The following is a 14,355-nucleotide window of genomic DNA, read 5'->3' on the forward strand; positions in this document are numbered from 1 at the left end:
TCATCACGTGAAATTATTAAGCCTTGCATCCTAAAGGCGGAAGTGTGAGGGTAACCACGTGACCAGGACATGCTCGGGTCCACACTTCACGACATCGACTGATCATTGTTACTGCCAATCTTCTAGCTGCCATTCTCGTCTTCATTCTCTAGAAAACCTCGTTCTTGTCGCATTCGCATAACCGCCAAAATGTTCCGCACCGCTCCTCGCATGGCTGGGTAAGCCTCTACTACTCTTTCTTGTTTTTCATCCCCTTGCACGGTCTCTGCGCTCCCGATTCATAACTCGTTCGTCAGCTCGGGCAGCGCACCGTTGACCGGGCTCTGACCACTGCTTATCTCCCAATTGACTTCCACATAACTGACATATGTTGAATCTCTCCATAGATTTGTGTTCCGTGAGAACCGTGTCCCCTATTACCAGCGTCTCTTCCAGAAGCACGACGGCAAGCGTCAGTGGTATAAGGTTAGTTGGGTTGGAATGATTATATGGTAGCATGGAAGGTCTAACCATCATTCTCCGTTTACCCACAGACCGAGCGCAGCAACTACATCATGTACCCTTACCTCATCTCCGTCTATGGTCTCGGCATTGGTGAGCAATACTCATTCTCGCGCTATCGAGTTGTCCATACTAACGTCTCTTCAGCTACCACCTATGCCATGGGCCGCATGGTCTTCGTAAGTGCTGCCCACATCTAATCTACACTTGACTGCGTTCTTTGCTTGAAAAGCCAATTGCTAACCTTGGCAATAGGGCCACAAGACCTGGTTCGGTAAGGAGTAAACGCCTAATACTTTGCCAAGTATGATCCCGCAGCGTCTTGCGATTGACATTCCTTGACACCAATTGGCGGTACGTCTGGGTTTTTGTAACGGTCTATTTGAGAGGAAGACTGGGATAATCGACGTTGTACATAAATTAAGCTAGGGCGTCAATGTGTGAAATCTTTCCTCGACTTTCCTGTTTCGGCTTGAAAATCCACAGTACAATTGTTCCGGGCGACTTCCAAAGTTTCGATACAAGTACAGGACACGCGGGGCACCTAGGTTCTTTATCACCCAACGATGAGAACGTGCATCATGTTATTAGTATAGGACTACTGCTTGCGGCAACAAGCAGATTTTAATACCAGCACCTTACACCACCTGAGATCGGCCAACTTTCTGACTGTGAGACTTGAGTGCCGTGTCCTAAATGAAGGATCTCTCTCATCATGCCATATGACAATTAGCATGGAGAATACGTCAAATGAACGCCTCGTGATTGGTTAGAATTAGCATAACAACCTACCTCTCACGGTATCATCAACGTCAATGCACACCCCAGCCTTCAGCCGAATCTTTTATGTGTGCTATAACTTTTCAACTATTATCTACATCATCGTGTTCAGTCATCGTTAATATATCTAGTTATTGATATAGCCTTATCGAGTGGGTTCGTAGGCCGTTGATTAGTCATCCCAGCGCGGTTCAGTTAGTTAACTATCCCATCCACATGCAAGCAAGCACTTACTGGTATACCTCACTGTTGTTGATATTGTTCCTTGACCACGACCTTGTGACTTCCGAACTTATCAAGTTTGAGTTATTGCCATTGCAATTACGGTCAATACAATTACCCGACCGATGTAAAATGTGCCTTTTTCCTGATATCCACAACCATCAGGAGGCTGCCGTAGGGAACTAATCTTCCTGCGTTAGGCTGCTACGCACTCCGGGGAGCTGTTGTTAGCACAGAACACATCTCAAAATCGAGACTCGTGGATAATACCCGACATAGATACTACGCTGATATGGATTTGGAGTCCGCTACTCCTGAGCGGCCCGCTAAGCGAGTGCGGCAAGCTTGTGAGCCATGCAGGTAAGCCGGACTGATTGCCCGGCATCGCGCTATATGACACATTAATGATTGATTATTTCCAGGCGGAAAAAGGCAAAATGTCCTGGGGAGCAGCCAGCTTGCTCTCTATGTGCGCGGTTGAATCAAACATGCACCTATGCTGGAGAGCACCGAAGGCCATTGGCCAATGGACTTAATTATTCAGGAGAATCAATCTCTGGCGTTTCCACCTCAGAGGCCAGAATCTCACAGATATTGGTATTTCGGCCAAAGGTCGCCCTGAACTTTGCTTGTGTCTAACTTTGCCACGTATAGGAAGATCGTCTGGGAAGCTGGGAAGTTAAGATGAGCGAGTTCCTTGACACCCTGGAGTAAGACGTCACGTTCTCACTGTTATTGCATCAGTGACTGATAATTTCTCGCTAGGCGAAACGCGCAGAGTCGCGCTCGACAGAACACAGCAACTGCCGGCCTAGTTTCCCTGGCCCCTTCTTTGAAATTTTCGGCACCAAATGCACTCACTCCTCTACCCAGATGGGAGAAGGTAGTGTCAATAGCAGAGTTGTACTTGCAATACTGCGAATCTCAGCCTCTCCCTTTGTTTCACAGGGACAGCTTTCTGAGAACCTTGCCAACTCGTGATCCAGAGATAATCTATGCTATCTTAGCCTTGAGTGTACGGTTTTCAGATGACGAAGCGTCAAGTCCTGATGCACTCTCGTCTCTCATTAATGGCTATACGGAAGTGGCTAGAGGTCTGGTCATGAAAAGGGTTTCGGAAGGGCCAGTTGAACTTTCCACACTCCAAAGCTTGTGCCTACTAAGCCTTGTTGACTTTACCAGTAGGTGGTACATATATGCTTGACCTTCTTTTAATTAACTGAAACAGACGGAAACACACATCGCTCAAGTATTCATTGTAGTCTGGCAATGAACCTGGCACAGTGTGCCAATCTGGGCTCGGAATCGCCTTCGTCACACTTCTCCTTAACACGTGAAGAACGTAGGCGCTGCTTCTGGAGCATCTATCTGCTGAAACGTATTCATGGTGTTGACGTTGAGAACTTGGATTCTCCGGAGGGAAGCTTCCCTCCTTTCCCCGAGAGTCCAAGTAGGCCTCCACCGCCGAATTCTCTAATTGATGCGGCCGACGAGACTCGGTCTTTAGGAATGCATGACCAGGGTATCCTCGCGTACATGATAATGCTCAGTGGTGTATTCGCAAAAACTGCCAAGTATGTCCGGCGTCATGGGAAGCCCGGGAAATTGCCTCCTTGGTCGTCCGAATCAGACTACTCGGAGATCCTGGCTGCTCAAATGGACCTTGAGACTCAGATGCCCTACATTCACAGGTTCAAGCCAGCTAGCCTAAATGAAAGGACACTGGAAGAGCTTCAGGCAAGAAGAGACTACTGGGGTCCGTGGTTGTTGAACCAATTCTTATATCACACAATACTATGCCTGGTCAATCACCCGCTTCTCCTTTCGCTCAGTCTTAGGAACTTTCGAAGTACCATTCCTGAGATATTTCTCCAGCATAGCTCGGATCTCATTTCATCTCACACAACATGGATCATACATTTTATCAACTTTTTCGAAGAGCGGTGTTTTACGATCTCGGACCCGTTCCTGGGATATAGCGCTGCTGTGGTAGCTACAATCGAATTGCAGCTTAGTTTTACCGAGAATGCTGTTATTCGTGATGACAAGCGGGACCGTTTCTACAGGTGTGTCAGGTTTGTGCAGAAGTTGGGGCAAAAATGGCCTCATATGGCACGATTGGTAAGCTGACGCGCCCATCCGCTATCTCTGTACATGAGCTGACAGAGGGTGTGTGGTTAGGCGGACAGGCTACAGAAGTTGGAGGATGCTGTGTCTGCATCCTATCAGCCGGCCTCGGGCTCACAGAGTAAATATCTTCTCATAGACCTGTCCCGCTTCTGGGAGATTCTCGAATACTCCTCCAACAGTGACACCGACTCAGCTCGTCGCATGTTCGGGGACTCTTTGTACTCTGAGCCTCCTACAAGCGCGGCTGAAGTATCTCAGACATCTCCCTTACCTGAACCATTTCGCCTAAATTCTCACCACACGTCAGCGTCATCACCAAGCTCACAGTTCAATCTGCCTACTTCGCTCCTCGTAGGCGGACAAGATCCAATGGGGTCTATGGGTTCATCTCGGTCGCCCGACCCAATGAATGACGAATTCTCGATCTTGGCCGCGAATTTCTTCTCTCAAGCTCAAGACTTTTTGCCGAGGGGTGATGGCAGAGATGGTTTCGGTCACCTCTGAAACCTAGCTACATGCCAAAGTCTGTCTATGTCCCTCCGCATACTAGGAGAAACGTACGCTCAGTGTTTCCGGCTGCCTGTCTATGAAGAGAGTTCTAAACTGGATTCTCCAGATCATCACGAATCACCGGGACTAAAAGATGTGGGAACCGCAAGGCGCTTTCGAAAAACTGGATTCATGAATTTTGTATACATTAATCGTGGTAACTGTACATTCATCTTGCCTGGCTTTGTCCCTTCACACCACTAGCTTGGATCAAACCTCCAGTGCCTTTCTAAAGATCTGGACAAATGTCCATACCTCACTGAAAGTGTTGTACAGCGGAACGGGTGCCACACGCACTACGTCCGGCTCCCGTTTATCACAGATGATACCGGCTTCCTGCAGCTTTTGAGAAACGTTTTGCAGCAAGCCGGGCTTAAGTAACAAGCTGAGCTGCGCTCCTCTGGCCTCGTGATTCTTCGGAGTGATAATGCGGAATGGTCTTGATTCCTCATCATAGTCCTTGAGCAATAGATATTCAAGGTACGCAGTCAACCGAACAGACTTTTGACGAAGTTCTGCCATTGATGTGCCATCGAAGACGGACAGCGCGGCACACAGCGCTGCGAGATCGATGGCCGAGGGGTTTGAGATCTGGAAGCCCCCAGCGCCAGGGATAGGCTTGAATTCTATGAGCCGATCGTTAGTTCACAATCCTCTTGTAGATGCATGGACCCGGAAGGTGCGGTGGGACTTACTGTTGTCCATCTTGAATCTCACTGACCGATCACCGCCGTACCAACCAGTCAAACGATGACGAAACTTGGGACAATCTTCTCCTTCCGAGTAGTCAACCTGGCCATGCTTTTCGTGCACGAAAAGTCCGCCCATCGCGCCGGGGCCCGCATTTCCATATTTGTATGTGCACCACGCCGCAAAATCCACATTCCACTCATGCAGCTTCAACTCCAGGTTGCCATAAGCATGAGCTAGATCCCATCCGACGACGAGATTACGTGAGTGCGCGTAATGCGTGATCTTCTTGATGTCAAAGAACTGTCCGGTATAGTACTGGATACCAGGGAGGAGAAGAAGAGCCGCTTCATCGGCGTTTTCGTCGATGAGGGACAAAATTCTCTCGGTAGAGATCTCGTATTCACCTTCCTCCGGGCCGATCAGTACCATGGACTGTTTCGGGTCCAGATTATGCCAGGCAACCTGAGATTCGATAGCGTACTATGCGACAGTCAGTCTCAACTTAGACCATAAGGACTTTCACCGAGGGCATTTGCATACGTGATCACTGGGGAATGCCTTCCAGTCCAGGATAATCTTATGCTTGGTGACAGTGGGCTTGTAGAAGCTGGCTAAGAGAAGGTGGAGGTTCGTCGTCAAGGTTCCCATGGCTGCCACTTCGTCTGGTTTGGCCCCAACAATCTTGCTCATGGAAGCTGCAGCTTGCTCTGATAGCAACTGCCATTGCTTCAGAGGGGAATCCTCGAGGTCAGTGAAATGGCCACCAACCCCAATTGACGCCCAGGTATCTAGCTGTGCTTCGACAAAGTTGACGGTCGCTTTCGGTTGAATACCAAGAGAGTTACCGCAGAAATAAATGCAAGGCTCGGAGGAGAGTCCTGCCCAAACTGTCAGGAATCAAGGCTACTCAAATTTGGGGGTTTGATATTTACCGGGCTTAGCAAGCTTCTTAGAAGCGATGTTCGCTTTGGATGGAATGATAAATTTGTCTCTGAACGCAGCAAGAGGGTCTTGTGAGTCGAGTTGGGCTGCGTACTCGGGCGATGCAGCCTCCTCCGTGAAGACAGGCTTGGACATGGTGGTGATTGAAGGTCTGGGTAGCAAAGAGATAGAATGACCTGAGGAACTTATACTAGTGACAGTGACATTCCTTGGTTCACTATCACATATTTATAAGATAATCACTAAAACAACGACTGCCTTCCTTGGGTTTGACCCGGCACGGATGCCGTTCCGCTTCCGCCTCCAGATCCGTGTTTCCTGGTGATAAAAACATTCGCTGATAATGAAATGGCATTTTTCGGACTTTTATTGGAAAATTGACTGACGTTATTAACACCACCTCTTTTGAATGTCCCTGCAGATCATTGTTATCTACTTCATGGTGGTACGATACTGTGTCACAATACCTTAGGGGCCTCTACTACAACCCGCTCCGGCTCCGGTACTGCCGCAATTCATTGTTGGAATAACTATATAATTCCTGTTGTTGGCACTGCCCACATTGACTTAAACCATCCATCACTGAGTATCAGATTCCCTCAAACTACTTTGCACCCTTCATCATGTTGAACACGCCGGGCATCTGCTTAGAGCAATACGCTCTTTCCTTCCAAAATGGCTTCCTTCCTGATAGTCCTCCTCTACAACAACTGCCTGACCCCTACTACTCCCCATGGGAAAGCATCGTCGCCAACTTGCCAACTCGTATCGAAGAGCGGGTGATAAGGCAGTCGATAGATGAGTTGCCAATTCTTACCACTAGCAAGCTAGCATCTGAGCCGGAATGGAGAAGAGCATATGTTGTGCTTGCTTATCTTACCCATGCCTACATCTGGGGCGGAGATACACCTCGCGAAGTAAGAGACCCTTCCTTATGGCTCTCCACCGTCTCCCCATGCTGGGTCCGTTGCTAATTGTGGCGTCTTCGTGTCTAGGTGTTACCACCCTGCATCTCGCGGCCCTTCATCGAGGTGTCGAAACATCTAGAACTCCCACCGTGTGCGACGTACGCAGCTCTGAACCTTTGGAACTTCAGAATCTCACAAGAAAACGCCGACCTGACTGACCCCGATAATCTATCGGTTGTCAACTCGTTCACTGGCACGAAAGACGAAGAATGGTTTTTCATGCTTTCGGTGGCATTGGAGGCCAAGGGAGCACAGCTTATCCCGCTGATGACCAATGCCATCCAGGCCGCCAGTGTTGATGACGCTGTGTTGGTGAAAGCACATCTTGACCAGCTGGCCGAAGGTCTTGTCGAGCTTGGGGAGCAACTGGAGCGTATGTATGAGCACTGTCAACCAACCGTGTTCTATCATCAACTACGCCCCTTCCTAGCAGGTAGCAAGAACATGGCGGTAGCTGGGCTGCCGAGGGGCGTGTATTACAACATGGGAGATGGCGAAGGTGAATGGCGTCAGCACAGTGGCGGCAGCAATGCACAAAGCTCCTTGATCCAGACATTCGATATATTCCTTGGTGTGGTGCACCATGCGACGGGGGAAGCAAAGGACTCTACCGGGAAGCCCCCTGTTGCCTCCAAGGGCGGATTCATAGAAGTATGTACCAATTCTCCAGGTATGATGACCGCGTCATGATACTAACGCTGGTGACCTAGCAAATGCGCAAATACATGCCAGGACCCCACCGCCGCTTCCTCGAGATGTTGGTTCGCACAGCCAATGTCCGCTCATATGCTCTGAGCCACAAGGCTGACTCGCCGGTACGGGATGCATACAACGGAGCCGTGATGTCACTGGGAAGATTCCGAGACAAGCATGTCAAGATGGTGACACGATACATTATCGGGCCTGCGCGCGGTACGCCCCCAAGTGAGACGTCCTCGCAAATCAATCTGGCGACCAGGACATCGACGCGCATGGAAAGCTGGAACGGACAAGGAGTTACTGATGGAGTTCATGGTACTGGAGGGACTGACCTGATTCCGTTCTTGAAGCAAACACGAGATACCACCAAGGCCGCAGCTTGCTACTCGGATTGAGTGTGACGACCATACTGTGTGACTTGCTTGTTCGAGGTATGGGGACAGCATCATCACCATCGTCCATGTACATAATCGAATGCCACAATAAACACACACTTCTCTTTCACTTGCCTTCACAAGTCGTAGAAGTCCTAGTCTCTTACTCTTATGGTGTAATTATCGCAGTCATACTACTGGCACCATTTATCGGGAAATCTTGTCCAGCCCTTTAATTCGGGCGTTGGTGTGAGTAAATATGATAAGAAGACCCATGAATTATTGCCAGATTATCACAGCATCATGATCTATAACTGCGTGACAAGCTGCAGCATCCCTACACGAGGTACAGATCAGCCCCTATCTTATGGTGTAAACTCATATACAGTACAGTACAACCCGAGAGAGAGCTTATGTTGCTCCAAAGAAACAATATAACAAAACACGAATACGATGGAAAAGAAAATCCCCGACGGATGATTTAATGTCACTCAAAAGCATGCTTTCGATCCAGAACCCAGAATATGTATGCTGACAATCTTGACCAACATTCCAGTGGCGTCATATGTTAAAAGCCCCCTCACGAGCCAGGGGCTGGACTGGGGCGGACCGGAAGCGGAAGCGGAAGCGATTCCGGATAACCACCACGGCGACATCCGTCAGTGAGACGGGCAGATACGGGAGGCACATTGCTATTCAACATCCCTTGATCCATGATAATGTAGCAAGAGTGGATCTTGTTGATAGCCCGGGGCGAGGACAAGTCATGACGAGTAGTCATCTTTTGGTAAGCAGTCTTGATCATTATCATGCGGGCGTGGTGTCATGGTAGCGATCTTTCAGCCGAACAGATGCTTGGCTTCTATAGATAAGCCAAGAAACATATTTCGATAGACTGTATCGCTATAAGTCTTAGGAAGCAAAGGTGCGCGTATCTCAGAGGGAGCTTTCTCTCAAGGACTTGGAAGCAGATCCCATGGGCTGGTCCGATCGTGGGTTGGGTCGTGGAGCTCTAACGCTGTCAGAAGGCTAGACTGAGTGTGTGGGGAAGTGGAAGGAAGCTTGGATTGCCCCCCCCCAGTAAGAGCATACGTACTATATGATAGCTGGTATGCTCCCCACAACACCACAATCAAGCTTATGGTACACTGCGACTAATTGGATGCGTAGGTCTATTAGCAACCCTACCCAACATGTTGCTATAATTTCTTTCAATACGTTCTTCCCTACGCCTGACTACCTGTTGCCTCCAGGCATGAATCCCCTCCACTGAGCCTTACGAGCATTTACCGTTACTGTACTGCACTCATACTTTTAGTAGGAGGTCGTTTGACCGGACAGACCACCCGAAACCTTAAGGATGTACATGCAGTACTGGATTCCGCCCTGGCTAAGAGCTGGTAAGGGGGACAACATGCTCGGCGATTGAAGTCAATTCTCGGTCGGCGATCTGTTATCGCATCATCGAGGGCGATATGGCGACTCAGTTTCACCGCAATTTCCTGGCCAGTGAGCTATCACGATGCGGATTTGTGTTGCGTATACATCGCGGCTTCTGGGCGGGATGGTGATGCTGTGGTGTGGGCATGCGAATAGGATTGCAAGTCCCGTGCGATGCAGTGGGATAATCATAATAGGTATGATAAGTTTGTCTCCGCTCGTGCAATGCTTGTCATGTATAATACATGGGATGTCTGGATATGGACATCTGGTAGGATGTGGAAGATCTACCCAATCTCACAGGGGCGATTGAAGGCACGAAAAAGGAGCGAAGCTGGGATTGTTCTGGTCTTACGAGACATCATCGCGGCTGTTTGTTGTAGATATGTCACCCAAAGGAACAAGTAGAACACATTGGGAAACCTGGTCTTTACCGACTGTATAGTACATGATCCAACCACCATCTACTGGCTCTTCGCTTGCGCATTGGGCATCTACTCGTCGTCATGCTGTTGATCACTAGGTTAGCTTGGACTCGCCCTCGTGAAACCAGCCAATGCCGAGAGAACAAATAATGGACAGAGGATTATCCTCTGGCCTTGATAGATCTATCATACTGCATCATCCAGAGGCTCTGACATGCCCGATGCTGTTGCTCGAGTCTCAACATCGACATCATGTTCCTCCCACTCGACATGACTGACTCGCTTTGGTAAACCTAATGCATAATAGCTATCAGCCTGCAGGAACCTGTGTCGAAATGCTCTGCCATGGCCACGGCCTCTTTCTAGATCGCCGGGAAAAAAAACTGGTGGAAGATGAAGCTCTTTTCAGAGCAATAACACTACTGGGTGCCATAGCAGTTGGTGTTCTCATCTGCTGATCTAGCTGAAGTGTGTCCTCTTCTCCACTTGTGACAGAGTGTCATGGCTTCCAGTAGGAATTGAGATTAACGACCAGGCAAGAGATCAGTGTTCAGCATCCCACGAGAGACTGCGTAATTCATATCCAGGAATTGAGAGGTCGATTTGCTCTGGTTATCATCGGTTATCGTCGTGCCAGGGCGGACAGAGCACACTATTGGCTGACGCGTCGGCGGTTCCACTGGACAAATTGTCAATCGCCGACCAGCTGGCTCAATCGCCGACCGGTTCTGTTGTAGAGTCAAATATTAGTTATATCAAGCAGCTTTATAAAAAGTCGCAGTGCATTGCCACAACAAGTGTCATTCTTAGTTGTTACAATTATACTTGCCTGGAGCTTCATCCTACCGGATAAACTCTCTCAATTGGACCTGTTGACTGCTATCGACTGCTGAGCCATGTCTTCAACCTTACTTGCCTCGAACTTCACTTCGTCTCCCGTCACAAAAGACAGCATTACGTCGCTGCAGCATGGGGAGTATACCTTTGATCAGCTGGTGCAAGACCTGAAGATGTACCTTGGTAGCTCGCGGGGCATTGGCACAGAACAAGTTGACCACCGTGTCCTCATGGCTTTCATGTCCAAATATGCCTCCAACCGAGCAGACTGGTCTCGTTTTGCACGGAACGACCCAAGCAAAAACTATACCCGCAACCTAGTAGCCAATATCAACGGACGGGCAAATCTGGTAAGTTGCTGTCGCAGTCGCGAGGGGCTAAAGGTGTTTTGGCTGACCATGGTGGCAGCTGGTCCTCGTCTGGAACCCAGAGAAAGGATCTCCGATCCATGACCATGCAAATGCGCACTGCATCATGAAGATTCTCGCGGGCGAGCTGAATGAGGCAGTATATGACACTCCTGATCCTGAACAGAGCCACGAGGCCCCGTTGAGGGTGAAGAAAGACACAACGTATGGGACCGACGAAGTGGCCTATATTTGTGATCAGATTGGACTGCACCGGGTCATGAATCCTCGCAGTGACCAACTGGCCGTTTCCCTGCACTGTATGCGCCCCCTCATCACCTGAAATGTGACAAGCTTTGACTGACTGGCAACAGTGTATACGCCTCCGAATGCAGCGGACTTTGGGTACAATATCTATGACCGAGAGTCGGGTCGGAGAAGTCATGTCTACCAGGCGTAGGATTTTATCAAGAATGGGCTATCGTGCGGTGCAAGTAATGAATAACGAACTAGATTAATAAATAGACTTTGTTTTTTTTTTTTCCAACTCTAGCACTTGTAGTAGAGGACAGACACCCGAGGGAACCTAAGAGAGATAGACTTTGAAAGCGAACCGAGAGTCCGACAACAGATGATAGTTAAAATGTGCATGCATAAACACTGCTGAGTCATACCCAAGTAATGCGTCCGTTTCCTTCAATCGCCGCTCAGCATCGGCCTTTGCATTACTGTCTTTAAATGCGCCTCGCTTCCTTCAATTCACCGAAAATGCACTGGGCCTCTGACAATTTTGTAGGCCCCTGTGTTCTCTGTAGACGCAGTGGCTTCAGAGAAAAAGATTCTGTGTAAGGTCATTGCTCACTTTGCGGATCTCAATATGGTCCGCCCAGCACCACTTGCCTGCACGGAATGTCGCAAGCAACACCTCAAATGCGACGCAAAGACACCGTCATGCTCCCGCTGTCTCGAGAATCGATTCAACTGTCTATATCTACCTTCACGGCGTGGAGGAAGGCGAAAGACCCGGGATGCGACTCGACAACAGCCCCTAGCTACAACTCCCAACTATACTCGTCTTCTGCAACAGCCAATGACTTCGCATCTAGCTACACCAAGCACGATCATCCCCCACCATGCTTCTAGTGTCAATATGACAGAGGTCTCGCCTTCCTCCTCGGGGCAGCAAGACCTTCCGATCCAATTAGCAGAAGGTATTCAAGATTCCACCGAGTCCGACGCCCGCCTGGTTCGCCTGTATTACGAAAACTTTCATGCTGCGCACCCAATCCTGGTCCCCGCTCCTCTCTATGACGAGCGCAAATATCCGAAGTATTTGCACGAAATTGTTGTCCTGATAGGAAGCCATTTCTTGCCGCAGTCGAGTGCATCGCTATCTGAATCAACGTTGGCCGAGTTGAGCGCCAGCGGTGAGAGGACTCCGTGCAAGGTCCAGGCTCTTCTCCTTTACTCAATACTGTTATGCGCCCGCGAAGAATGCCCGCAAACCCAGATCATGTTCTCTACTGCGGTTGACATCGCTTTGGAGCTGGGCATGTATCGACGAGATTTTGCGACCACATCATGCGACGAAAGAGACGTTGAAGCAGAAAGTCTGCGCAGGACGTGGTGGGAGCTCTTTACCGTGGACGTCCATATGGCTGCTTTGCAGAAAAAGGTCATCCTGCGATGCAGCAGCGTCCCATATGACGTTGCCCTGCCTTGTGAAGAAGCAGCCTATGCCAATCATTCGAGCATCCCAACCCCGCCAACCCTTGCTGGATTCAACAAACGGATTTTTACTGCTGACGATGATGATGGCGAGGCCGACCAGTCCCGCTATTCATCTTACAGTTATCGTATTGAAGCAGTGTGCATTCTGGCTCGTGTCATCGTGCTCAACAGTTTACCTGAGACACACAGGGACCATCTGCAAGCTGTGGAAAATGCGCTTGTCAGCTGGACAAACCACCTCCCACCGACCAAAGTGGATATTGTGGATATGTACGGCAGCATTGATGAAATGCTCTTCCAAGCACATACAACAATTCACTATGCCGCCATGCTTCTGCATCTCCCAAGAAGCAATCTGCGACCTGCTCTGCCAGACACAGGGGCTCCCATCAGTCCAGTAATCCCATCCCGTCTCTCGCCGTCGTTCACCCGGCATGTCCACGACATTAAAGCCACAGAAGCCTCCAAGCAACTGTCGAATCTGCTGTCCGTGCGACCAAGTGTCCAGCGATATAGTCCGTTTGTCGTGTTTGGACTTGTACTATGCGGCATGGTGCAGCTTGCTACCAGTCGAATCCATCCACCGGAGTGTTCGGATCACCACTGTAACCGCATCATACTTGTTCTTGGCTGTCTGAAGACGTTGAAGAACAAGTGGTCGGTAGCAAACAGGGCTCACCATTATTTAAGAAATGCAGCGTCGGAAACCTTTACGGCATGGATCGAGTCTCGCTATCCGCAAGCCAGTGGCAGTGCACCGCCAGCCTCCCGCAATGATGCTTCGAGCAATCCTTCGACGATCGACAGTAGTGCATGGATCGTGGCCCCTGGGATTCCGGGTGCCTTACGCTCAGCAGACGCGGATGTTCAAGGTCTTTTCTCACCGGGGCTTCTCTCGGCGTATATTGATCCTACTTGCAGCGAACCACTGCTCCTGCACACCATGCCCGACCTCGACTTCACATAAGCTGCTTTTTGATTCTCCATCCAGCAAGCAACACTTGAATCGTTGCGAACAGACTGAGGACCAAGTAAACCACTGACTTCGACGTCTTCGCCGCCAATGTGGTCAAATATCTTGGCTGTCCCTCCATGCAAATGATACTATCAGCTCTACCGTCGTCCACTCCGTCGTCCACTCCGTCGTCTTGATTGATTCGACTTCGGATACTCTTGATTTAGAATATTCTCCGGCCCACGGAAAAGACAATTGGAAGTGTTGGCGCACAGGGTCAATCCCGTTCCTCTATTCTACAAGAGCATTTAACGCGGCAACGGGAGAGAGGCTTGTCTTGGGAAAGAATTACGTTACTGACTTGGGTTAAAGTGGGATCCAGTCAATGACAACTGAAAGCTTGGCCTGGATGAGGAGAGGGTGAGCACGTGGAACGCCTCAAGCTATTCCTATATTGGTGCAGGTACATTTCTGGTGAACAGGCTATAAGGAAGAAGACGGCTTGATGAATATCCCACTGTCGTTTTTTCTTGCAAAAATCAGATTCTTTGATTGCCCCACAGAAACTCGGGGGCTGGCATCTCGTGCGCCTCTATAGGCTGCTTAGCACCATGGTGATACCAAGAAGTAAGGTTGATTACCCCAGGCTTTCAATACCAGTCTTAGACTGCGTTGTCCGCTTTTTGGCAGAGTCCACAGTGAAAACGCGGACGTGGGCGGAAGAGTTGCTCAGTACCTATCGTTGGGCTGCAGGTATGCACG

General features: G+C 49.5%; 6 protein-coding genes across 6 annotated transcripts; 5 read left to right on the forward strand and 1 right to left on the reverse strand.

The window, feature by feature from the left end:
* The first annotated feature begins 139 nt into the window (after window positions 1-139).
* BO66DRAFT_338442 (cytochrome c oxidase subunit 7) lies at window positions 140-873 on the forward strand. The gene is made up of 5 exons (XM_025644359.1): window positions 140-218; window positions 387-465; window positions 534-594; window positions 649-680; window positions 757-873. The coding sequence occupies exons 1-5, from the start codon at window positions 190-192 to the stop codon at window positions 784-786; spliced, it is 231 nt and encodes a 76-aa protein (XP_025509098.1). The 5' UTR covers window positions 140-189; the 3' UTR covers window positions 787-873.
* A 680-nt stretch (window positions 874-1,553) lies between these two features.
* Window positions 1,554-4,489, forward strand: BO66DRAFT_362950 (putative C6 transcription factor). Its single transcript, XM_025645094.1, has 6 exons — window positions 1,554-1,863; window positions 1,926-2,100; window positions 2,158-2,213; window positions 2,269-2,684; window positions 2,732-3,624; window positions 3,685-4,489. The coding sequence occupies exons 1-6, from the start codon at window positions 1,796-1,798 to the stop codon at window positions 4,135-4,137; spliced, it is 2,061 nt and encodes a 686-aa protein (XP_025509099.1). The 5' UTR covers window positions 1,554-1,795; the 3' UTR covers window positions 4,138-4,489.
* BO66DRAFT_444924 (kynureninase) lies at window positions 4,266-5,952 on the reverse strand (the record flags this gene model as incomplete). Its single annotated transcript, XM_025651618.1, has 4 exons — window positions 4,266-4,808; window positions 4,878-5,355; window positions 5,416-5,753; window positions 5,808-5,952. The coding sequence occupies 4 exons, from the start codon at window positions 5,950-5,952 to the stop codon at window positions 4,393-4,395; spliced, it is 1,377 nt and encodes a 458-aa protein (XP_025509100.1). The 3' UTR covers window positions 4,266-4,392.
* Window positions 5,953-6,405: 453 nt separating this feature from the next.
* On the forward strand, window positions 6,406-7,879 carry BO66DRAFT_444929 (indoleamine 2,3-dioxygenase; the record flags this gene model as incomplete). Its single annotated transcript, XM_025651619.1, has 3 exons — window positions 6,406-6,734; window positions 6,813-7,436; window positions 7,496-7,879. Exons 1-3 carry the CDS (start codon window positions 6,441-6,443, stop codon window positions 7,877-7,879), a joined length of 1,302 nt encoding a protein of 433 aa, XP_025509101.1. The 5' UTR covers window positions 6,406-6,440.
* A 2,638-nt stretch (window positions 7,880-10,517) lies between these two features.
* On the forward strand, window positions 10,518-11,413 carry BO66DRAFT_387221 (cysteine dioxygenase). Its single transcript, XM_025646247.1, has 3 exons — window positions 10,518-10,910; window positions 10,969-11,227; window positions 11,282-11,413. The coding sequence occupies exons 1-3, from the start codon at window positions 10,620-10,622 to the stop codon at window positions 11,365-11,367; spliced, it is 636 nt and encodes a 211-aa protein (XP_025509102.1). The 5' UTR covers window positions 10,518-10,619; the 3' UTR covers window positions 11,368-11,413.
* A 371-nt stretch (window positions 11,414-11,784) lies between these two features.
* On the forward strand, window positions 11,785-13,905 carry BO66DRAFT_444939 (Zn(II)2Cys6 transcription factor; the record flags this gene model as incomplete). The annotated part of the gene is made up of 2 exons (XM_025651620.1): window positions 11,785-11,980; window positions 12,116-13,905. 2 exons carry the CDS (start codon window positions 11,785-11,787, stop codon window positions 13,603-13,605), a joined length of 1,686 nt encoding a protein of 561 aa, XP_025509103.1. The 3' UTR covers window positions 13,606-13,905.
* Window positions 13,906-14,355: the final 450 nt, after the last annotated feature.

This window comes from Aspergillus aculeatinus, assembly GCF_003184765.1.
Source record: "Aspergillus aculeatinus CBS 121060 unplaced genomic scaffold BO66scaffold_1, whole genome shotgun sequence".
Classification (NCBI taxonomy): domain Eukaryota; kingdom Fungi; phylum Ascomycota; class Eurotiomycetes; order Eurotiales; family Aspergillaceae; genus Aspergillus; species Aspergillus aculeatinus.